The sequence below is a fragment of the Dendrobates tinctorius genome, unplaced genomic scaffold (assembly GCF_039654945.1).
Source record: "Dendrobates tinctorius isolate UK_male_01 unplaced genomic scaffold, ASM3965494v1 ptg000044l, whole genome shotgun sequence".
Lineage (NCBI taxonomy): Eukaryota > Metazoa > Chordata > Amphibia > Anura > Dendrobatidae > Dendrobates > Dendrobates tinctorius.
The window spans coordinates 33577631-33602091 of NW_027361712.1; the positions used below are offsets into that span (position 1 = coordinate 33577631).

At 43.4% G+C, this 24461-nt stretch overlaps 1 protein-coding gene and 1 long non-coding RNA gene across 2 annotated transcripts in view; one reads left to right on the forward strand and one right to left on the reverse strand.

The window, feature by feature from the left end:
* LOC141089178 (uncharacterized) overlaps positions 1–24461 on the reverse strand; it is a 210579-nt gene that overhangs the window by 12969 nt on the left and 173149 nt on the right. The gene's annotated exons all lie outside the window — the stretch shown is intronic.
* RIPK3 (receptor interacting serine/threonine kinase 3) overlaps positions 1–24461 on the forward strand; it is a 128327-nt gene that overhangs the window by 6442 nt on the left and 97424 nt on the right. Inside the window, exon 5 of the mRNA XM_073575504.1 lies at positions 15699–15857. Coding sequence (XP_073431605.1) covers positions 15699–15857 — 159 coding nt within the window. The remainder of the gene's footprint in view (positions 1–15698; positions 15858–24461) is intronic.

Below are 24461 nucleotides of genomic sequence, written 5' to 3' on the forward strand. Positions count from 1 at the left end.
TATGACATGTGTATGCAACCCATATGCAATGCGATTTTAACATGAACTTTTATACACAGCAGTTCTCTGTCCTTTACACATCATTTTAAAACGAAATATTCTTCAAAACACACATACATATATACAGCTCTGGCAAAAATTAAGAGACCACTTCATAATTTTATAAAAATCAGCTTCTCTACATGTCTGACAGCGATTCTATTCCAGTGTCAGTTGAATTCCAACCAGAGTACACCTCATTCTACTTAATGTGCTTCTGATTAGGTGATCAACGAAGGAAAGTATTAAAAAAACCTGCTGTGGAGTTCACAATCCTCTTGTAATAGGACAAGCTGGATAACAAAACAAGTGCTAGTAATATCCCAAAATAAATAGGAATTAAAAAATAACTTTTAATCATGCCAAAGGAGTTGAAAAGAAAAGTCTTGAGTGAGGAAAAGAAGGGCTCAATTCTGGCTTTACTAGCAGATGGATATAGAGAGCGTCATGTTGCCTCCATCCTTAAAATTTCTAAGATGGCAGTCCATTACAACAAGGTCAAGCAGCAGACATTGAGGACAACAAAGTTACAGACCGGCAGAGGGTGAAAACGACTCCACTGACCGGGATGACCATCATCTTAGTCGAATGTCACTCAGCAACCCCAAGATGACATCAAGTGACCTACAAAAGGAATGGCAAATGGCAGCTGGGGTGAAGTGCACAGCAAGAACAGTTCGTAACAGGCTCCTAGAGGTAGGGCTCAAGTCATGTAAATCTAGAAAAAAGCCTTTGATCAATGAGAAGCAAAGCAGAGCCAGGCTGAAGTTTGCCAAGACCATAAGGATTGGACCATAGAGAACTGGAGTAAGGTAATCTTCTCTGATGAGTCTAATTTTCAGTTTTGCCCAACACCTGGTCATCTAACGGTTAGATGGAGACCTGGAGAGGTGTACAAGCCACAGTGTCTTGCACCCACTGTGAAATTTGGTGGAGGATCGGTGATGATCTGGAGATGCTTCAGCAAGACTGAAATTGTGCAGGGTAATCTTAGCGAAGGACGTATGAATCAAGCCGCATACAAGGTTATCCTGGATTTCCCTTCCCCCTTTTCCCTATGGATATAATATATATACGTTTTCAATGTAATGATAAAAAGTTAATAAAAATATTGAAAAGCAAGGTTATCCTGGAAAAACAATGCGCCATCCCACACAGCTAAGTCAATCAATGTGTGGATGAAGGACCACCACATCAAATCCCTGTCATGGCCAGCTCAATCTCCAGACCTGAACCCCACTGAAAACCTGTGGAATGTAATCAAGAGGAAGATGGATAGTCACAAGCAATCAAACAAAGAAGAGCTGCTTACATTTTTGTACCAGGAGTGGTATAAGGTCACCCAAAAGCAGTGTGAAAGACTGCTGGAAAGCATGCCAAGACGCATGAAAGCTGTGATTAACAATCATGGTTATTCCACAAAATGTTGATTTCTGAACTCTTCCTGAGTTAAAACATTAGTATTGTTGTTTCTAAATGATTATGTACTTGTTTTCTTAGCATTATTTGAGGTCTGCAAGCACTGCATTTTTTGTTATTTTGACCATTTCTCATTTTCTGAAGATAAATACAAAATTTAGTGCTTGGAAATTCAAAGACTTGTTGTCAGTAGTTTATAGAATAAGAGAGCAAATTAAATTTTTACTCAAAAATATACCTATAAAGAGAAAAATCAGACAAACCAAAAATTTTGCAGTGGTCTCTTAACCCCTTCACTACCAAGGGTGGTTTGCACGTTAACTCCCGGGCCAATTTTTACAATTCTGACCACTGTCCTTTTATGAGGCCATAACTCTGGAACGCTTCCATGGATCCCGGTGATTCTGACATTGTTTTCTCATGACATATTGTACTTCATGTTAGTGGTAATATTTCATTCATATAACTGCGTTTATTTGTGAAAAAAATAAAAAATTTGAATTTTTATGTCCTTAAATCACAGAGATACGGCACACAAAAAACTTAATAAGTAACATTTCCCACATGTTTACTTTACATCAGCACAATTTTGGAACCAAAATTTTTTTTTGTTAGGAAGTTATAAGGGTTAAATTTGACCAGCGATTTCTCATTTTTGCAACACCATTTTATTTTTACGGACCACATCACATTTGAAGCCACTTTGAGGGTCTATATGATAGAAAATACCCAAAAGTGACACCATTCTAAAAAGTGCACCCCTTAAGGTGCTCAAAACCACATTCAAGGAGTTTATTAACCCTTCAGGTGCTTCACAGGAATTTTTTGAATATTTAAAAAAAAAATGAACATTTAACTTTTTTTCACAAAAAAAATACTTCAGGTTCAATTTTTTTATTTTACCAATGGTAACAGGAGAAATTGGGCTGCAAAAATTATTGTGCAATTTGTCCTGAGTACGCTGATACCCCATGTCTGGGGGTGAACGACTATTTGGGCACATGGCAGAGCTCGGAAGGGAAGCAACGCCATTTGACTTTTTTGGCTGGAATTGAGATTGGACACCATGACGCGTTTGGAAAGCCCCTGATGTACCAAAACAGTGAAATCCCCCCACAAATGACACCATTTTGGAAACTAGACCCCCCAAGGAACTTATCTAGATGTGTGGTGAGAACTTTGAACCCCCAAGTGCTTCACAGAAGTTTATAACGCCCAGGCGTGAAAATAAAAAAATCATATTTTTTTTCCACAAAAATGATATTTTTGCCCCCAATTTTTTATTTCCCTAAGGGCAACAGGAGAAATAGGACCCCAAAAGTTGTTTTGCAAATTGTCCTGAGTAGGCTGATACCCCATATGAGGGGGTAAAACACTGTTTGGGTGCATGGCAGAGCTTGGAAGGGAAGGAGCACCATTTGACTTTTTCAACGCAGAATTGGCTGCAATTGAGATCAGACACCATGTTGCGTTTGGAGAGCACCTGATGTGCCCAAACAGTGGAAACCCCCCAATTATAACTCCAACCCTAACCCCAACCCACCCCTAACCCTAATCTCAGCCCTAACCCTAGCCCTGGCCCTGACCCTAGCCCTAGCCCTAACCCTAGCCCTAACCCTAGCCCTAATGGGAAAATGGAAATAAATACATTTTTTTAATTTTATTATTTTTCCCTAACTAAGGGGGTGATAACGGGGGTTTGATTTACTATTTATGGCGGTTTTTATATTTGGCAGCTGTCACACGCTAAAAGACGCTTTTTATTGTTAAAATAGTTTTTGCATCACCACATATTGAGAGCTATAACTTTTCTACATTTTGACCCACCGAGTCATGTGAGGTCTTATTTTTGGCGGGACGAGTTGACGTTTTTATTGGTACCATGTTCAGGCATGTGTCATTTTTTGATCGCTTTTTATTTTATTTTTTGGGACGCATAATTTACAAAAACCAGCGTTTCATGAATTTCTTTTGGGTGGTGCATTTACGCCGTTCCACGTGCGATAAAATTGATAAAGCGGTTTTCTTCTTCGGGTCAGTACGGTTTACAGCGATACCTCATTTATGTGTTTTTTCTATGTTTTGGCGCTTTTATGCAATGAAAACAATTTTATATAAAAAAATAATTATTTTTGCATCGCTTTATTCTGCGAGCTATAACTTTTTTATTTTTTCACTGATGACGCTGTATGATGGCTCGTTTTTTTGCGGGACAAGATGACGTTTTCAGCAGTACCATGGATGTTTATATGCGTCTTTTTGATCGCGCGTTATTGCACTTTTTGTTCGGCGGTATGATAATAAATCATTATTTTTTGCTTAGTTTTTTATTTTTATTTTTTAAGGGGTTCGCTTAAGGGGTTAACTAATGGGACAGTTTTATAGGGCGGGTCGTTATGGACGCAGCGATACCAAATATGTGTACTTTTATTGTTTGTTTGTTTTTATTTCCAAAGAATGAATTTATTGGGGAATATTTTTTTTTTTTTTAATTAGCAATTTTTTTAAAATTATTTTTACACTTTTTTTACTTTATTACAATGTCCCAGGGGGGACATAACTGTCATGTGACAGATCGCTGATCTGTCAAATCACAGATCGCTGTGACAGATCAGAGATCTGTCACAGGCACTGCTGCAGGCTTCATCATGCCTGCACTCTGCGGGCAGTGAGGAAGCCAGCTTCCTGCAGGCCCCCAGAGGTCCCCGCCAGCATATTAGATCCGGGGACCTGCAGGAAAGGAGCCCCCCACAGTAGCGCTGCACATTGCGCTGCCATGGGGGGCTCAGGGAAGCACGGAGGGAGCCCCCTCCCTGCCGATGCTTCCCTTTAACCCCCGGTACACCGCGATCGTGTTTGATCGCGGTGTACAAGGGGTTAACGTGTCGGGGGCGGTCCATGACCACCCCTGACACATTGTGCCGGGTGTCAGCTATGATTATTAGCTGACACCCGGCCGCGATAAGCGGCGCTCACCACGTGGGTGCCGCTTATCGCTATGACGTAATATTCCGCCCATGGTAATTAGTGCCCAGGGCACATGGACGGAATATTACGTCCAATGAAGGAAAGGGGTTAATTTTTGCCAGAGCTGTATATATGTGTATACATCTGTATATATATATGTGTGTGTGTGTGTGTGTATTAGATAGATAGACTAAGAGTCGGCAAATGATCTCCCGCGTACAGTATAATCACAGAGTGACATGTTAGAATAGAATAGATATATACACATAGAATAGATGTGTGTGTGTATATATGTATCTATCTATATATATATATATATATATATATATAGATATACAGATATATATATACAGTATATATAATATATATATATATATATAATTAATGATATAATTCATTTGCCGGGTTCTGTAAAATCACAGCAGGAGCCGACAGGATAGAAGAGATGGTTTACATACAATAAATACATACAGAATAGATAGATATATACGTGTGTGACAAATACAATTAGTACAGTGTGCGTGCAAATTACGGGACATGTATTTAATTAATAAAACGTTATTTTGGGGAAAAAATGGCGTGGGCTCCCGCGCAATTTTCCAAACCAGCAGAGGGAAAGCCGACGACTGGGGGCTGATGTTTATTGCCTAGGAAGGGGTCATGGATATTTGTCCCCCCTGGCTAAAAACATAAGCTCTCAGCCGCCCCAGAAAAGGCGCAGCTCTAAGATGCGCCAATTCTGACACTTAGCCTTGCTCAACCCACTTGCCCTGTAGTGGTGGCATGTGGGGTAATAGTTGGAGGGTTGATGTCACCTTTCAGGTGACATCAAACCCTGAGGTTAGTAATGGAGAGGCGTCAATAAGACGCCCCTATTACTAACTCCATAGTCAAATTGTAAAGAAAACACAGACACCCATTAAAAAGTCCTATAATTGAAATAGACACATTATTTTTAATTAAACCATACTTACAGCCACACCTAATCCATGCAAGCCCTCGATCTCCCGTAATAAAAATAAACTAAAAAAGCAACAATATACCATACCTGTCTGCACTCCCTCACAGCCTGAACTGTGATGACCTCAAGACCATGTGAAAATGCCAGTGAAGAGGTCGCTGCAGTTCAAGCTCATTGTCTTCATAGTAGATTACCGTGAGAATTTCTTAAGGTGATCTGCTATGAAGACACTGAGCTTGAACTGCCGTGACCTCAACACTGGCATTTTCCCATGGTCCTGAGGTCACAACAGTTCAGCCCGACTGCGAGAACAGCTTCAGTGATGTCACCACTAGTCACTGAAGCTGTTCTCGCAGCCATTTATTTCAAATAAAGGACTTTTTTCAGGGTGTTTGTGTTTTATTTACAATTTGACTATGGGATTAGTAATAGGGGCGTCTTACTGACACCTCTCCATTACTAGCCTTGGGGCTTGATGTCACTAAGGTGACATCAACCCCCCTAACTAATACCCCACATGCCACCGCTACAGGGCATTGGGAAGAGCAAGGCTATGTGCCAGAATTGGCATCTTAGAGATGCACCTTATCTGGGGCAGCTGAGAGCTGATGTTTTTAGCCGGGGGGGTAGTATCCATGGCCCTTTCCTAGGTTATCATCAGCCCTCAGCTGTCTGCATAGCCATTGCTGGCTATTAATTATAGGGGGGCCTCCTGCCATTTTTTTCCATAAAATAATGTTTTATTAATTAAATACATGTCCAGTATTTTGCACACACACTATACTAATTGTGTTTGTCACTGAAATCTATATATCTACCTATTCTATATGGATTTACTGTATTTAATCCATCTCTCCTATCCTGTTGGCTCCTGCAGTGATTTTACAGAAGCCGGCATATTTATTACCGTCTTTTCTTCTATCTATCTATATCTCTCTATGCAATATAAATACATATACACACGGTCAAAATTCTTGGTACCCCTCGTTTAATGACAGAAAAACCCATAATGGTGATAGAAATAACTTGAATCAAATAAAAGTAATAAATCAAAAAATCTATGGAAATGAACAAATCTATAATAATAAATGCCCTAAGCAGCTTCCGGTTGTAACAACTTCCGTCCAGTTGTAACCGGTGACGTCACCACACACACACGCACATGTTAACCCTCAACACACCACCCCGCCTCAACAGACACTCCTCTCACCTTTCACCTCCACTAACGTCCACTCACTCTTTCACTCCACATACATTCCTTTCTCTCACTCCGTTTCTCATACTCACACCGTCATCGTCGCTGCCCCGACATCTTCCTCTGCCGCCGCGATCCTGGATCCAGACGTTCTCCAGGCCGCCGACATGTTCTTGCGGCGACGCCATCTTGGATTTCGTGAAATCCCGCGAGATTCAAAATGGCGTCAACGCAAGAACATGTCGCTGGCGTGGACGACTCGGGATCCAAAAAGATGGCGTCGGCGAAATCTCGCGAGATTACGCCGACGCCATTTTGGATCCCGATGTCGTCCACGCCGGCGACATGTTCTTGCGGCGACGCCATTTTGGATCGGCGAAATCCCGCGATAGTCAAGATGGCGTCGCCGCAAGAACATGTCGCCGGCGAGGACGACGTCGGGATCCAAAATGGCGTCGGCGAAAACTCACGAGATTTCGCCAACGCCATTTTGGATCCCGACGTCATCCACGCCGGCGACATGTTCTTCCGGCGACGCTATCTTGACTATCGCGGGATTTCACGATACTCAAGATGGCGTCGCCGCAAGAACATGTCGCCGGCGTGGACAACGTCTGGATCCAGGATGGCGCCGGCGGAAGATGTCGGGGATCGTGGAGCAGCGGCGATGACGGCGTATGAGAGACGGAGTGAGAGAAGGGGTCGTATGTGGAGTGAAAGAGTGAGTGGAGATGGTGAAAGGTGAGAGGAGTGTGTGTTGAGGAGTGTGTGTGTTGAGGGTTAACATGGCAAGAGGTGTGATGCTATCGCATCCTCCCGATGCGATAGCATCGGGCCATAATCTAGTAAAAAATAAAACTCATAAAATAGGCCTGGACAGAAATGATGGTACCATTGACTTAATATTTTGTTGTACAACATTTTGAGGCAATCACTGCAATCAAACGATTCCTCTTACTGTCAATGAGACTTCTGCACCTCTCATCAGGTGTCAGGTATTTTGGCCCACTCCTCAAGAGCTAATTGCTCTAGTTGTCTCATGTTTCAAGGTTGCCTTTTCCAGATGGCATGTTTCAGCTCTTTCCAAAGATGCTCAATAGCATTTAAGTTCATGGATCATAGAAGGCCACTTCAGAATAATCCAATATTTTCCTCTTAACCATTCTTGGGTGTTTTTAGCCTTGTATTTTGAGTCATTATCCTGTTGCAAGACCCATGACCTGCGACTGAGACCAAGCTTTCTGACACTGGGCAGCAAATTTCTCTCTAGAATCCCTTGACAGTCTTGAGATTTCATTGTACCCCACACAGATTCTAAATACCCTGTGCCAAATGCAGCAAAGCAGCCCCAGAACATAACAGAGCCTCCTCCATGTTTCACAGTATGGTCAGTGTTCTTTTCTTGATTTGTTTCATTTTTCTGTCTGTGATAATAGAGCTGATGTGCTTTGCCAAAAAGTTAGATTTTGTCTCATCTGTCCATAGGACATTCTCCCAGAAGCTTTGTGGCTTGTCAACATGTAGTTTGGAAAATTCCAGTCTGGCTTTTTTATGATTTTTTTCAACAATGGTGTCCTCCTTGGTCGTCTCCAATGAACTCCAACTTTGGATCAGACAACAACAGATGGTGCGATCTGACACTGATGTTCCTTGAGCTTGAAGTTCACCTTTAATCTGTTTAGAAGTTTTTCTGCGCTCTTTTGTTACCATTCATATTATCCATCTCTTTGATTTGCCATCAATTTTCCTCCTGCGGCCATGTCCATGGAGGTTGGCTACAGTCCCATGGAGCTTAAATTTCTGAATAATATTTGCAACTGTAGTCACAGGAGCATCAAGCTACTTGGAGATGGTCTTTTACCTTTAACATGTTTGTCTATAATTTTCTTTCTAATCTCCTGAGACAACTCTTACCTTCGCTTCCTCCGGTCCATGTTGAGTGTGATACACACCATGTCACCACACAGCACAGTGAGTATCTGTAGGGCTCTATACAGGCCCACTCACTGATTACAAGATTGTAGACACCTGTGATGCTAATTAGTGGACACACCTTGATTTAACATGTCCCTTTTGTCACATTATTTTCAGGAGTACCATCATTTCTGTCCAGGCCTATTTCATGAGTTTTATTGTTTAAAAAATCCTGTGGAAGCATGGTTGAAAAGCAATGTCTGACCATCATTTGTTTATTTTCATAGATTTTTGATTTATTATTACTTTTGTCAGATTCAAGTTATTTTTGTGACCATTGTGTGTTTTTCTGCCGTTCAATGAGGGGTACCAACAATTTTTACCACGTGTGTGTATATAAATATGTATATATATATATATATATATATATATATATGTATATAATGCATGTGTGTATACGTGTGTGTCACTGACATATATATATATTATTATTATTATTTATTATTAGAGCCCCATTTATTCCAGTACAGTAATCATAAACAATACAAGTCACGACTGGTACAGGATGAGAGAGGACCCTGCCCGTGAGGGCTCACAATCTACAACGGGATGGGTGAGGATACAGTAGGCGAGGGTAGAGCTGGTCGTGCAGCGGTTTGGTGGATTTGTGGTTACTGCAAGTTGTAGGCTTGTCGGAAGAGGTAGGTCTTCAAGTTCTTTTTGAAGGTTTCCATGGTAGGCGAGAGTCTGATATGTTGTGGTAGAGAGTTCCAGAGTAGAGGGGATGCGTGGGAGAAATCTTGTATGCGATTGTGGGAAGAGGAGATAAGAGGGGAGTAGAGAAGGAGATCTTGTGAGGATCGGAGGTTTCGTGCCGGTAAGTACCGGGAGACTAGGTCACAGATGTAGGGAGGACTCAGGTTGTGGATGGCTTTGTATGTCATGGTTAGGGTTTTTGAACTGGAGTCTTTGGGTAATGGGGAGCCAGTGCAGGGATTGACAGAGGGGAGAGGCCGGGGAATAGCGGGGGGACAGGTGGATTAGTCGGGCAGCAGAGTTAAGAATAGATTGGAGGGGTGCAAGAGTGTTAGAGGGGAGGCCACAGAGCAGGAGGTTGCAGTAGTCAAGGCGGGAGATGATGAGGGCATGGACTAGGGTTTTTGCAGATTCTTGGTTGAGGAATGTACGGATCCGTGAAATATTTTTGAGTTGAAGTTGGCAGGAAGCGGAAAGGGCTTGGATATGTGGTTTGAAGGAGAGATCAGTGTCAAGGATAACCCTGAGGCAGCGAGCTTGTGGGACTGGAGAGAGTGGGCAACCGTTTACTTTAATGGATATGTCTGTTGGGGGGGTCACGTGAGATGGGCAAAAGATGATTAATTCTGTTTTGTCCATATTAAGTTTTAGAAATCTAGCGGAGAAGAAGGATGAAATAGGAGACAGACATTGAGGGATTCTGTTCAGTAGGGAGGTGATATCTGGTCCAGAGATGTAGATCTGTGTGTCGTCGGCATAGAGATGATACTGAAAGCCATGAGATTCTATGAGCTGTCCGAGGCCAAAGGTGTAAACGGAGAAGAGCTGGGGCCCTAGGACTGAACCTTGCGAGACTCCGACGGATAGGGGGCGCGGTGAGGAGGTGGTGTGCGAATGGGAGACGCTGAATGTCCGGTCTGCTAGGTATGACACAATCCAAGATAGGGCAAAGTCTTTGATGCCAAGAGATGAGAGGGTCTGTAGTAATAGGGAATGGTCCACTGTGCCAAAGGCAGAGGACAGGTCCAGGAGGAGGAGGACAGAGTAGTGTTGCTTGGCCTTGGCGGCTAGTAGGTCATTGGTGACCTTAGTTAGGGCAGTTTCAGTGGAGTGGTGTGGCCGTAAGCCGGATTGCAAGTGGTCAAGGATGGAGCAAGAAGAGAGGTGGGAGGATAGTTCAAGATGGACGTGTTGTTCCAGTAGTTTTGAGGCATAGGGGAGAAGTGATATAGGGCGATAGCTAGATACAGAGGATGGGTCAAGAGAGGGCTTTTTGAGGATAGGTGTGATTGAGGCATGTTTAAACTTGAGGGGAAAACACCAGTTGTTAGTGATAGGTTGAAGAGATGGGTTAGGGTTGGGATGAAGACTGTGGTGAGGTTTGGGATGAAGTGGGATGGGATCGGGTTAAGTGCACAGGTAGTGAGATGCGATCTTGAAAGTGGAGTGGAGAGTCGATCTTCTGTAATGGTGGAGAAGTTGGTTTTGGGGGAGGAGGGCAAGGCAGGTAGGAGGAAGGGCACTGGGGGTTGTTGACCAAAACTGTCTCTGATGTTATCAATCTTCTCCTTGAAAAATGAGGCAAAGTCTTCAGCTGAGATGAGTGGAGAGGGAGGAGGTGCTGGGGGGCGGAGGAGAGAATTGAAGGTGTTGAATAACTGTTTAGGGTTGTGAGACAGGGAGGATATGAGAGATGAGAAGTAGGTTTGTTTTGCTGCAGCGAGTGTGGCCTTGAAAGTAGTAAGGGACTGTTTGAATGTGATGAAGTCCTCATTGGAGTGGGATTTTTTCCATCTCCGCTCAGCAGCCCTGGAAGCCCGCCTCAGTTCTTTGGTCAGACTGGTGTGCCAGGGCTGTCTGTTGATTTTGCGAGTTTTGGTATGTTTGAGAGGGGCAACTGATTCCAAAGCTACAGCTATTGTGGTGTTATATAGAGCGGCAGCGGCATCCGCATTGTGTAGGGAACTTATGTCTGTAAGAGGGAGGAGGGATTCAGACAGTGAGTGTAGATCGAGGTGTTGAAGATTTCTGCGAGGGTCTGCGAGTTTTTGAGGTGGGGATTGTGGACCTGAGGAGGAGAGGGAAGAGAATGTAAGTAGGTTGTGGTCAGAGAGAGGAAGAGGTGTGTTAGAGAGGCTAGATAGGGAGCAGAGGCGGGTGAAGATGAGGTCTAGTGTGTGGCCATTTTTGTGAGTGGCTGTAGAAGACCATTGAGTGAGGCCAAAGGAGGAAGTGAGAGATAGAAGTTTAGTGGCAGCTGAGAGGGAAGTGTCAATGGGGATGTTGAAGTCGCCCAAGATGATAGTGGGGATATCAGTGGAAAGGAAATGGAGTAGCCAGGTGGTGAAGTGGTCAAAGAAGGTGGTGGCTGACCCTGGAGGGCGGTATATGACAGCTAGTTGTAGGTTGGAGGGGGAGTAGATGCGCACAGAGTGCACATCGAAGGAAGGGAGGGTAACAGAAGGCGGCAGTGGGATTGGGGTGAAGGAGCAGTTATCTGACAGGAGAAAACCTACTCCTCCACCATGCTTGCAGCTGGGGCGGGGGGTGTGGGAAAGGTGGAATCCACCATATGAGAGTGCAGCAGGAGAGGCTGTGTCAGAGTAGGTGAGCCAGGTTTCGGTGATGGCGAGGAAGGAAAGTTTGTTAGTAAAAAAAAGATCATGGATGAAAGAAAGTTTGTTGCAGACAGAGCGAGCGTTCCACAGAGCTCCTGTTAGTGGGACTGGGGAAGCTGGGGCTGGGCGAATGTGAATAAGGTTGGAGTGGTTACGGAAAGTTGTGATTGGGTGTGGATGGGAGGTAGAAATGACTATGGAAATGTGGTGAGGAGGTCCAGGATTTGGAGAGATATCGCCGGCAGTGAGGAGGAGCAGAGAGAGTTTTAGCAGGAGAGGGCATGAGGGAGCTGTCTGTGTTTGGAGACAGGATTGTATGTTGAGGAACAGATCTGAAGAAGAGGTGAGATGGATTGGAAGGATTGAAGAAGAGATGAACAGTTCCTTACTAGGTGCAGGGATTAGTGGAGTTATCAGAAAGTGAAGGATTAAAGGGGTTAGAGTGGAAACAAACAGAAACATTGTTTAAAGTGACTCTTTCAAGTTACCTTCTGTTCCCTTCTGGTTCAATTCTGGTTTAATTCATATTTTCATATCATCTCACACTTCTAGGATACACACTGCAGACTAAAGTCTTGGCAGACTTGTACTATGCTATATATGTGCTACAAAGTGCATTCAGGTGTGAAGCTGAGAGGAGTGGTCTGTGCTCCTCTTGGTCAGATAATTAAGAGTGGACCAGATGCATATGATCAAGCCAAAGTAAACAAGGTCATAAATAATACTGGGGTAAAGCAGGGGATTAGTTGAGAGACATACCAAGTGAATGCTATGGGCAGAGGTAAGAAGTCTTTGTTGAAAGCTGAGTGACGTACCAAGTGAATGCTATGTGCAGAGGTAAGAAGTCTTTGTGGAAAGCTGAGTGACGTGCCAAGTGAACGCTATGTGCAGAGGTAAGAAGTCTTTGTGGAAAGCTGAGTGACGTACCTGTAGGGAGAATAGATAGACTATATATATATATATATATATATATATATATATATATATATATATAGTCCATGTGTATATATCTATTCTTTTCTAACCTGTCAGTGTGATTTTACTGTACACTGCATATGAATTGCCGGCTTTTCAAGGGACACCGATGCTTAAAAATCAGACAGCACTCGCATGGTGCGAGTGCTGTGCGATTTTTTTCTCGCAACCATTGACTTGCATTGGCGAGTCTCGTCCGAGATGCGCAACAGTACGCAGCATGCTGCGATTTTTTTTCTCAATCCAATTTCAACTGAAAAAAAAATCAAAGGTGAGATGTCACCTATTGAATAGCATTGGTCTGAGTACAATCCAATTTTTTTTTTATCGGATTACACTCGTCCATATTTCTCACAAATGAGTATGAGCCCTTAGAAGTATACTTTAGGCTAGGGCTACATGGTGGTTTTGGCCATGATATCTGTCACAGAATCAAGTTTCGCTCGGTGTCGCAACACAACATAAGTGAATGCGGTCACAGCAACGGCAAGAAGTTGCAAAAAATATGACTTTTTGACTCCATTCACTTGTACTGCGCTGCGATGTAGCAGCGGCACTTAGTGAACCTTAGGAGCGTGATAGGGGTCTCAGTCACCGTGTAGCCATAGTCATGAAGGGGTTATCCAGGACTATATAATTTTTTATTAGGGTCCTAAGAACTAACAGACAGGTAATTAGTAACTACCAGCCTGTTGTGCCTGGTGCTGATCTCTACTCCTGACAGCAACACAGTGGCTTCCGCTGATGTCACTTCGACAGATCAAAGACTTCTCTTTCGCTCTGGTCTATTGACAAGACGTGACTGCTGACACCATGCCTAACTGCAATTAGCCGACTGTCAATCAGCATGATGTCAGCACTGTAAGCCTGAAAGAACAGCCCGGAAGAAGAAGTGACCGCTCTCATCTGGCACCGGGTAGAACAAGCAGGTAGTTGCCTCTGTTAGCAATTACCCATATGTTTTTCGGCCCATAGTTAAAAAAAAAAGAAAAATAGAACAGGACCACGTCTTTAAGTTTATAGCACCTAAGCTATTTACCTTAGAGACAGTTTTAATTGTAATACATAAGGTTTAAAACAGCCTGTAAAAGTGTTATGTAGAGACACTAACATGGACTCCTTTTGTAAAAAAAAAAAGCATCATATTATCAGATTGAGCCAATCCCATATGCCACAATGAATCTAAAAAGGGAAATTAACATGTGAATTATTTATGGTAAGTCAAAAATATGTACCATAAATGTCTGATAGGTGCCCATTTTACTTCCATCACTGACAACTCGGAAGAGATGGGATTCACCTTCTCACTTATTCGCACTTAGTAAAGGAAGAGAAAGAGCCTCATATATGAGCCTCTATCCATTGTAGTTAGTGTGAGCTGCTACTTAAACTACAGTGACGATAGCCATACTCATGTATGGTCATGTCATCGATTCCCTTCCTGAGTGCTACACTGTTCTGCAAATATATGGAGGTGAAAAATGAGGCCACACAGTGCACCATTATTTTATACCCATTCCTGATTTTGCCATAAGAGCTGCTCCTTTTCAATGTGCCATGGAAAATAAAGGTCAGCAGCCACCAGAGACAACTAACGTGTCTGTGAGCAAATTGTTGGGGGGTGCAGAGGATAGCATTGTGGCTTCCCGAAATTAAAGTGTCTTGCCTTTTCCAAGTAGGGGATTTGTTAGGAATCTGGGTTCTATAATGCCTATGCGGGAATCCAGATTCACACATTTGTCTCCAGAGACTAAGTCCTTTTTCCCAGCTTCTGAGCATGCCCACGGGACGAGCTCCCATTGGAGTCCAGGGGTCAGGTGCTCAGGTCCTGCTCCTGATTTCATTGGCTTAGCTCAGGGCTCTGGAGATTTCCGGCAGGTCCTGTACGCTATAAAAAGTGCGCATGGCCGTTATGCCATGCGCTAGTATTTTTATACTGCTGCTGTGTGTGTGGTGACGGATGCTTGGACTGGTGACTGACTCATTAAGAAACCCCTTCCCTCGGTTATTACGTCTGTGTGAGTGAATGGTATTCTGTCAGCACCTGCGCTAGCGCCAGCGCGCACAAGCTCCATCTTTCCAGCAGCTTAGCGTCCTGCATCGCGCTTGCGATATTTGCGGTTGCAGTTTGTCCAGGCATGCGGAGTTGCGACGCCGAGCACACGTGTACACGGTAAGTCCGCTTGGTTGTAGTGACTGTATTTAACTACTCCGTTTCCGGCTACCGCACGTGTGCCGCTGAGATCCTGTGCTGTTAACAGGCTCAGCGATACTTTTGGTATTATTTTTCCTTGCAGCTCTGTGTCATTTAACAAAGCTTGCCTTTTTGCACCTGGGTGAGTTAGAACCCTGTGCATATTACCGCTTTAGTGCTCTGCCTCTCTCAGCAGCGGTTTTGTCATCCACCGCACGGTGGACCCCGAGTGGCGAAGGCACTTTAATTTTTTTTTTTTTTTTGTGCCTTCCACCACTCCTAACAGGATTGATGATGGGGAAAGACACAAGTAGAACCCTGGGCTGTACCGTTGCTAAACCATAACAGTCCTGTGTATGAGTTGAATTCAATAAACAATTAGACAAACTCATTAAAAATACTCTGATTTTCATCTAGAAATCTTGGACAATTTCCGATATAGGGAACAGAATAGTGCGTTTTTTTACAAACAGACACTTGAATAAACTGTCATCTGAACAGTCCTATTGAATAACATTGGTCATAGCACTGAGCGACTTTTACCCGGACAGCACACGTCCCAATAATGCGCTCATCTGAACGAGCCCTTATGGTATGTTTTATATTTCTAACAATAGGTATTCTTGAAAACTGACCATATTTATATCTCCTCTCTGTCAGTTGACAAATCTGCCTTGATTCGTCAACTTGTTCCTCAGGGTCAGCGGCCGTGTCTTAAGTCATTGGAAAATGAGACGTCTGTGAGAGATCTAGGCGAGGCAATTGAGTTTACTAAATGCTGTTGGAATAATGACAAGCTCAAGAGGCCTCCCTTCAGTGGTAAGTAACCTCTAATAAGCAATAATAGTCGGACTATGGACTATGCGTCCTATGAGTAGTGTTGTGTCTCTACCCTGTACATAATACAATCAATATACATGAATGTATTCCAGTAGAACGTATGATGGGCACCGTATTCAGGAATAGTTTATATCCCCGTCCCATCTGAGCCATTTTTCACTTTTGTGCTTTAGTTTTTCTTCCCCTTCTTCCAAGATTTATATATTTTTTTTATTTTTGGTTCACGATATCCATATGGTCCCTTATTATTTTGCAGGGTGAGCTGTAGTGTTAAATGACACCTTTAACTTTACACTATAAGGTACAGAATACAAGATAAACCAGTCCCAATATGTTAATCTAGTAAAAAAAAAAATCCAGCAATATCATTGTAAAATGTTCAGCCAACAAGATACTGTAGGGCAGTAAGATTATGTCCATACCAAATTTTCATTTATTTTTTTACTGGTTTGTAAAAATTTTGAACTTTGGATAGAAAAAAGTTTGGGTTGTGTCACCATATTCTGAGACTCATGACTTTTTTACTTCTCCGTCAAAGGAGCTGTATGAAGGTTTGTTTTTGGAGTTCTGAGCTGTAGTTTTCATTGGTACATTTTAAGGGACGTACTACATTTCGATAGCTTTTTATTGCAATCTTTTGTAATGAAGAGACAAAAAATTCTGGCATTTTGATTTTCTTTTTTTCTATGCTGTTTATTACATTTATATTTTGATGGATTGCAGTTTTACAGATGTGGCAATACCAAATTTGTTTCTTTTTTACTATTTTTTTTATATGGACCTATGATCATTTCATTACTTTTACTATATACAGTACCTTAATATTTCAGTAAAAAGTGAAATTATACTACAACAGTCGCCCAGCTTTCCATTGTAACCCATCCACACCCTTAGATTATGTTGTTGTGAAACCAATAGGCACCCACATAGATTAACCCTTTACAGGTATGTTATATGCCGGAACGCTGAGCCCGCATTTATTCCTGCACATGATGTGTGCTGTTTCAGTTTATTCTGATAGACTTTTAGCCATACATGGACATTTATGTAATGGTTTATCATCTATTGTATTTGTTATACTTTGCTGCCATCTACTGGCCATTGCTGTATTACACTGTAATATTTTGTTATGGTACTTTCCCATAATACCTCTCTGTCTATAGCTCCTCCTATCTTTTTCATTCTGTTTCCTGTTTTTGTACTCCGGGCCATCTTGTAACACACATGCGCTGCAGAGCTGGAGAAAGGATTCTCTTGTTATCTCCAACCTGGAGCTCCTATCATCTCTAATCTGGTGCTTCTATAACAGCTCTAACATACAGTCCTCACTCCTACCTCATCTCCATTCCTTCATCTTCCTTGACATCTCATCTCATCAAGGTACTGTAAATAAAGCCTGTTGAATTCATCACTGCATCATCCTTTCGGACCACCACGCGCCGCTGATAAGGATTGGGAGCACAGGCTGGCGAGTAACGCTATCCGCCATTGTTTATATAGAGATTCGTGATCACATCCCTCAGACACATCTCATCCACATATATCGGTGGCAGAATTGTAACAAGAGACCTAAGTCTACAGTTGTCTGTGTGTATATGCACTGTCTGCTAGCAAGTCTTAACCGTCCACTATCTTAGCTAAAACATGTCCACAAAAGGCACCGTGGACCCATCTGCAAGTGAAGCACATCAGGTTCCTGACACCATAGATGCTGCAGGAGCAGAGTCCGCACTTACTGCAGAGCAAGATGTACGACCCAAATGTGTAACCAGGCCGACACAAAAGGCCAGAGAGAACTTTGAGATTACTAGAGACGAGTTCCATGATAACCTAGAACATTTATGAGGCAGAGTTGATCACTATTTAGCAGCTCTTCCACGCTCTCACAGTGATGCTGCATATTTAACCGCCAAATTGAAGAAGTTACCTGCCGCCTATGATCGCTACCAGAGACTGTCTGCAAGGTACATCACATTCCTGAGTAACTGTGACATGGAAGGCGCCCCAGCAGAAATAGCTGAAAGGGAAACTCTTCTCCAAGAAAAGACCTTAATAGTACGAGATGCCCAGGATAAAGCAGAACTCCGCATCGCTCACCTCCAAGAAGCCATTTCACATCGCACAACATCCACCAAAATCACATCTTCGTCTTCCAGATCATCTCACTCCAGGAAGTCAACATTGTCCGACAAGATACTGGAGATCCGTGCGGCTGCAGAGGAAGCTAGAGTAAAAAGCTCCTTTGCTAAGAGGGAGGCGGAAGTGGAAGCCCAAATGGAAGCTCAAAAAAATGAGATGGAGGCTCAAAGAAACATTTAAGCTCAAAGGAAATTAAAAATACTCCAAGCAGAAAGGGAACAAGCAACAGCCCTTGCTAAACTGAAGGTTCTTGAACAAGCATTGGGACAAGAAGATAATTCGGATTGTCTTATTCCAGGAGAAATGGAGGACTCAGCTGATCGCACTTCTGACTACGTGCTAAGACATTTAACATCTGCACCAGTTTCCAACACGGATGCGCCCGCAAGTCAAGAAATGTCGCCACCTACTGCCGACAAGGTAACTTCCAGCACTAATTCACAATTTAGGCCACAGCCAGCAGAACCTATAGAGACTAAACCGCAGTTTAACCCTTATGTCGCATCATTTCATCCTGATTTGTCGCAGTCATATAAGCCAGAGAACTTGCATCCCCTAAGGATACCACAAGTTCATCCTGCAACAATGACCGGGAGATCGGACATGTCTGACTTCGCCAGATACATGATTCACCGGGAGTTAATAAACATTAGTCTCTCGAAGTTTGATGATCGTGCCGAGAATTATAGAGCCTGGAAATCGACCTTTCAAGCAGTGATCCAAGACCTTAATCTCACTGGCAAAGAACAACTGGATTTGCTTGTTAACTGGTTAGGCCCTGAATCAGCAGAGCGCATAAAGACAATAAGGGCAGTTCATGTGGACTATTCAGATGCAGGTCTTATTGCAGCCTGGGAGAGACTGGAACAAACCTATGGCAGCTCAGAAGCCATAGAATTTGCCTTATTTAAAAGACTGCAAACTTTCCCAAAGATAACTAACAAGGACAATAGAAAACTTCAAGATCTTAGCGACCTGCTAAAGGAAATAGAATTGGCAAAATTAGACCCACGTCTCTCAGGACTGAGCTACCTAGATACTGCTCATGGCATTAATCCAATAGTGTCCAAGTTGCCACACAGCATGCAGGATAAATGGGCAGACCACGGCTCATGGTATAAAAGGCAGCATGATGTGTCCTTTCCCCCCTTTTAACATTTTTCCAGGTTCATCAGTGACCAAGCTCAGAAGAAGAATGATCCCAGCTTCGACTTCACTGAGCCTACTCCACCAGCATCATCATCATCTACAAGGTATGATAACATTGCCAAAGGTAGAGATTCAAGGAACACAGTATCCGTGAGAAAGACTGACGTTCCACTTACTACACCTGCCTTCACTAAAACAAATAATGTTGCTCCTAAAGTCATGGACAGTAACCGTATGTGCCCTATCCACAAAAGGCGTCACCCACTTAAAGAATGCCGTATATTCAGAGCAATGACGTTGCAGGAGCGTAAAGATACCCTCAAGGAGCTTGGGATATGTTATCAGTGTTGCGCCTCCTCAGACCACCTCGCTAAGGACTGTAAGGTCGCCATTAAGTACACTGAATGCAGCAGTGATAAACACATCACAGCCTTGCATCCCACGCCAGCTCCATACAACTCACAACCTTCTGCGACACCCAATCCTGCTCAAACGCATGGCGGGGGGCCACAAGTTCCTGATCCAACTGCAACTGCTGTTTCCTCCTCATGTATTGAGGTATGTGGAGAAGGGACTGTTCCTAAATGCTGTGCCAAGATATGTCTGGTAAAGGTCTATCCAGAAGGGTTGGCCTCCAAAATGTGTGCCATAATAGATGAGCAAAGTAACCGATCTCTAGCAAGGCCCAAATTCTTTGAGATCTTTAACATAAAGGGACAAACGACTCCATGCACCCTCAACACCTGCTCTGGTCGTATTGAGACTTCTGGCAGAAGAGCCTCAGGGTACATAGTCTCTTTAATCAAGGGAAACGAGCATATACCCTTGCCAACCCTAATTGAATGTGACCAGATACCTGATAACAGGGAGGAGATTTCCACTCCGGAAGCCGCGCTTCATCATAACCACTTGAGGCACCTGACTAAAGAAATCCCTCCTCTGGACATGAATGCTGATATTCTGGTCCTACTCGGGAGGGACATTCTGAAGGTCCACAAGGTGCGCCAACAATGTAACGGCCCAGATGATGCTCCATACGCCCAAAGACTCGACCTAGACTGGGTAATCGTGGGCGATGTATGTTTGGATAGGAGTCACAAGGCATCCGAAGTCAATGCCTGTAAAACGTATGTGCTCCAAAATGGTCGCGCAACTCACTTTAAGCCATGCCGTCATCACTACGAAGTGAAAGAAAGGTTCTCTGCTTGCATCCAAGAGCCTGACATCATTCCGACTCCCTGCGGTGATGACTTAGGGAGAACAGTGTTTCACACAACAAAAGATGACAACAAAGTCGCCTTATCCATAGAAGACAAGGAGTTTCTTAAAATGATGGACAGTGGATTCTTCAAAAACTAATCTGACCGCTGGGTTGCTCCCTTACCCTTCAAGGCTTCAAGGACAAGGCTTCCTAACAACAGAGAACAGGCCTTATCTAGATTCATCTCGTTGCAGAGAACATTGAGGAACAAGCCTGAAATGAAGGAACATTTCATAGCCTTTATGGACAAGATATTTCGCAATGACCACGCAGAGCCAGCTCCACCATTGCAAGCTGATGAAGAATGCTGGTATCAACCTTCCTTTGGAATATATCATCCAAGAAAGCCGAAACAAATCAGAATGGTGTTCGATTCAAGCGCCAAACATGACGGCGTATCTCTGAATGACGTTCTCCTCACTGGTCCGAACCTGACTAATAACCTGGTGAGAGTGCTCATGAGATTCAGAAAGGAACCGGTCACCATTACCGCCGACATCGAACAAATGTTCCATTGTTTCGCTGTGCAACAAGATCACAGAAATTATCTCCGTTTTCTATGGCACAGAGACGACGCAAACAAGGAAATGGTCGAATACCGCATGAAGGTGCACGTGTTCGGAAACAGTCCTTCTCCTGCAGTCGCTACATATGGCCTGCGTAGGACCGCCTCCGATGGCGCAGCAGAGTTCGGGAAGGATGCCCAACAGTTCGTTGAAAAGGACTTCTACGTGGATGACGGTCTTAAATGACCTGCCCACAGCGGAAGAAGCCATAGATCTGCTCAAATGGACACAAGGACCAGGGTTCCTTCACGACCAATGCAAAGAGACTGCCATTGAAGACAGCTTCAACCTTCAGGATCCAGATGTTGACCCAGAGATCCATCCTGATGTCAGCACCTTCATAACCAAATTCAAGGACAAGGTTGGCTTGGACTGTCGGCGTTTTGATCGCTTCTCAAGATGGACGAGGTTGGTTCGTGCCATTGCAAGGTTAGTACACATTGTACAATGCTATCGCAATAAGGACAGTAACACTGATTGTCATGGTTGGCATATCTGCCATAAGCCTCTTTCTGCAGAAGACATTGCTCTGAGTGAACTCTTTGTGATACGCAATGTGCAGCAGTATGTTTTTCACAAGGAACTGGAATGTATAGGTAAAAAACAAGATGTTCCTAAAAACAGCCCCATTGTCAACTTAAACCCAGTAATAGACGAGAGGTGTTTATTGAGAGTTGGTGGTCATTTAAACAAGGCTAAATTGGATGAGGCAGAAAAGAATCCTCTAATTATTCATGGTCATCACCATATCACCACTTTACTAATGTGACATTACCATGAAAAAAATCAAACATCAAGGCAGACACTTCACTGAAGGAACCTTAAGAGCTGGAGGCCTCTGGATTGTGGAGCAAAGAGACTGATTTCCCATTTAATTCATCATTGTGTTCAGTGTCGTAAGACAAGAGGAAAACTGCAACAACAGATGTCTGATTTGCCTGCCGATAGGACAAGCACAGAGCCTCCATTTACCTATGTTGGCTTGGATGTTTTTGGCCCATGGGCAGTCTCTGCACGTGGTACCAGAGGCGGACATGCAGAAAGTAAACGTTGGGCGGTGTTGTTCACGTGCATGAGTGTACAAGCAATACACATAGAAGTGCTAGAGTCTATGGATTCTTCCAGTTTCATCAATGCCCTAAGACGATTCTTCTCCATCAGAGGACCAGTAAAACAATTAAGATCTGATTGTGGAACAAACTTTGTAGGGGCCTGTCGAGAACTACAACTGAATTCAACACCAGTCCAGAACTTCTTCACAACCAATGGCTGTACCTGGGTCTTCAATCCTCCTCATGCGTCCCATATGGGCGGATCATGGGAAAGAATAATAGGCATTACTCGTCAGTTACTGGAATCTATGCTGATGGACTCAAATCTTTCAAGACTCACTCACGAGACCTTGACCACTTTCTTAGCAGAAGTCTCTGCTATAGTAAACTCAAGACCTCTTGTACCCATATCTATGGATCCAGAATTTCCTACTATTCTCACTCCGGCAACTCTCCTCACCCAGAAACTTAGAACTGTTCCTAACCCGCCTGAAGAATCTGTGTCCAGTGACAAATATCAGAAATGGTGGAAGCATGTGCAACATCTGGCTAATTGTTTCTGGAATAGATGGAAGGAGTACCTGACACTGCTCCAAAAACGAAGAAAATGGCAACAAGTAAAGCCAAATTTACAAGTAGGAGATATTGTCCTCATGAAAGACCAGAAGGAGGAAAGAAACGCATGGCCGCATGGCCTATGGGACTTCTATCTAAAACCTTTCCAAGTGATGATGGCAAGGTACGCAAGGTAGAAGTGACAGTTGCTAAGCAAGGTGACCCCAAATCCTTCATTAGGCCTATGTCAGACATTATCCTACTCATACTTGTTAAGTATTGATTATCCTTCAAATCATTAGGAACTCTTTCAAGGAACTTAGACTATTGGATTACAAATGGGTTGGAGACAGTTTGGCCTAGTGCGGCTACTCCAATCCGAAGATGGGTTATCCTTTGGATTACTTCAGGAACTTGTTATAGACATTCGTCTATCTTGTTAAACAATATGTTATTGTCGCATTGCGTTCATTGTTTTTTATCTTACAGGTTGAGGTATCCCTCCATGTACTTCAGGTAAACACTCCCACTTCGAGACTGTTGATATGTGAAATCCAAGGATTTCAGATGGGGAGTGTGCTGTTTCAGTTTATTCTGATAGACTTTCAGCCATACATGGACATTTATGGAATGGTATATACTTAGTTTATCATCTATGGTATTTGTTATACTTTGCTGCCATCTACCTCTCTGTCTATAGTTCCTCCTATCTTTTTTGTTCTGTTTCCTGTTTTTGTACTCCGGACCATCTTGTAACACACATGCGCTGCAGAGCTGGAGAAAGGATTCTCTTGTTATCTCCAACCTGGAGCTCCTATCATCTCTAATCTGGTGCTTCTATAACAGCTCTAACCTACAGTCCTCACTCCTACCTCATCTCCATTCCTTCATCTTCCTTGACATCTCATCTCATCAAGGTACTGTAAATAAAGCCTGTTGAATTCATCACTGCATCATCCTTCCGGACCACCACGCGCCGCTGATAGGGATTGGGAGTACAGGCTGTCGAGTAACGCTATCCGCCATTGTTTATATAGAGATTCGTGATCACATCCCTCAGACACATCTCATCCACGTATATCGGTGGCAGAATATGATGGCTGATCAGTCTAGTCCCATGCTCATCTACCAGCAGCTATTTTACGGACTGGAGAGCTGTGCAGTCTGTGAGGAAGGCTGCACTAACAAGAGCAGGAGAAGAACCTATCATACTTGTATAATAGTAAGTGCCACAAAATCATGTCCCCAACACATCTGATAAAATAAAGATAATGAGGGTGACCACAGTAACTCATTCTGCAACCAGCAATAGATAGTGTAATACAGCGGCTATAGGAGGCAAGCGGTGCAAAATTTGTAATGAAGCCCAAATGCAAAAATGATTTTTAGCCCCAATTGCATACATGTAACCCCTTCACGACCTTAGACATATCCATATGTCCACATTGGGGAGTACTGCAGTCCTGCTCCTGGCAGTTTAACCCCCTAAATGCTGCAATCGATATTGATTGCAGCATTTAGAAAGCAGGTAGAGGGAGGAAGCTCCCTTTCCTGTCATGATCCATTTTTGGATTTGTGGCAGCTCTGGTTCCATTATAATTTAAGTGCAGCTTTTTCCCTACAAGTCAGCAGGGGTTAATGTTAGTTTTCCTTGCTGGCAGCATGCTGCAGCTGCTGAGTTGCTAGGTCAGCTGATGTGGATGGTGACCACTTCCACCATCTTTTAGGCTGGTTTCACACTTGTGTAGGGCTGAGCTGAGGAGGGCTGCGTACATCCTCCGTTAAGCCCCGCCCACTGCTGCACCTCTTCCATTCAGCTCCGCCTATGTCGGCATGCGTCCTGCGTACCTATGTTTAACAT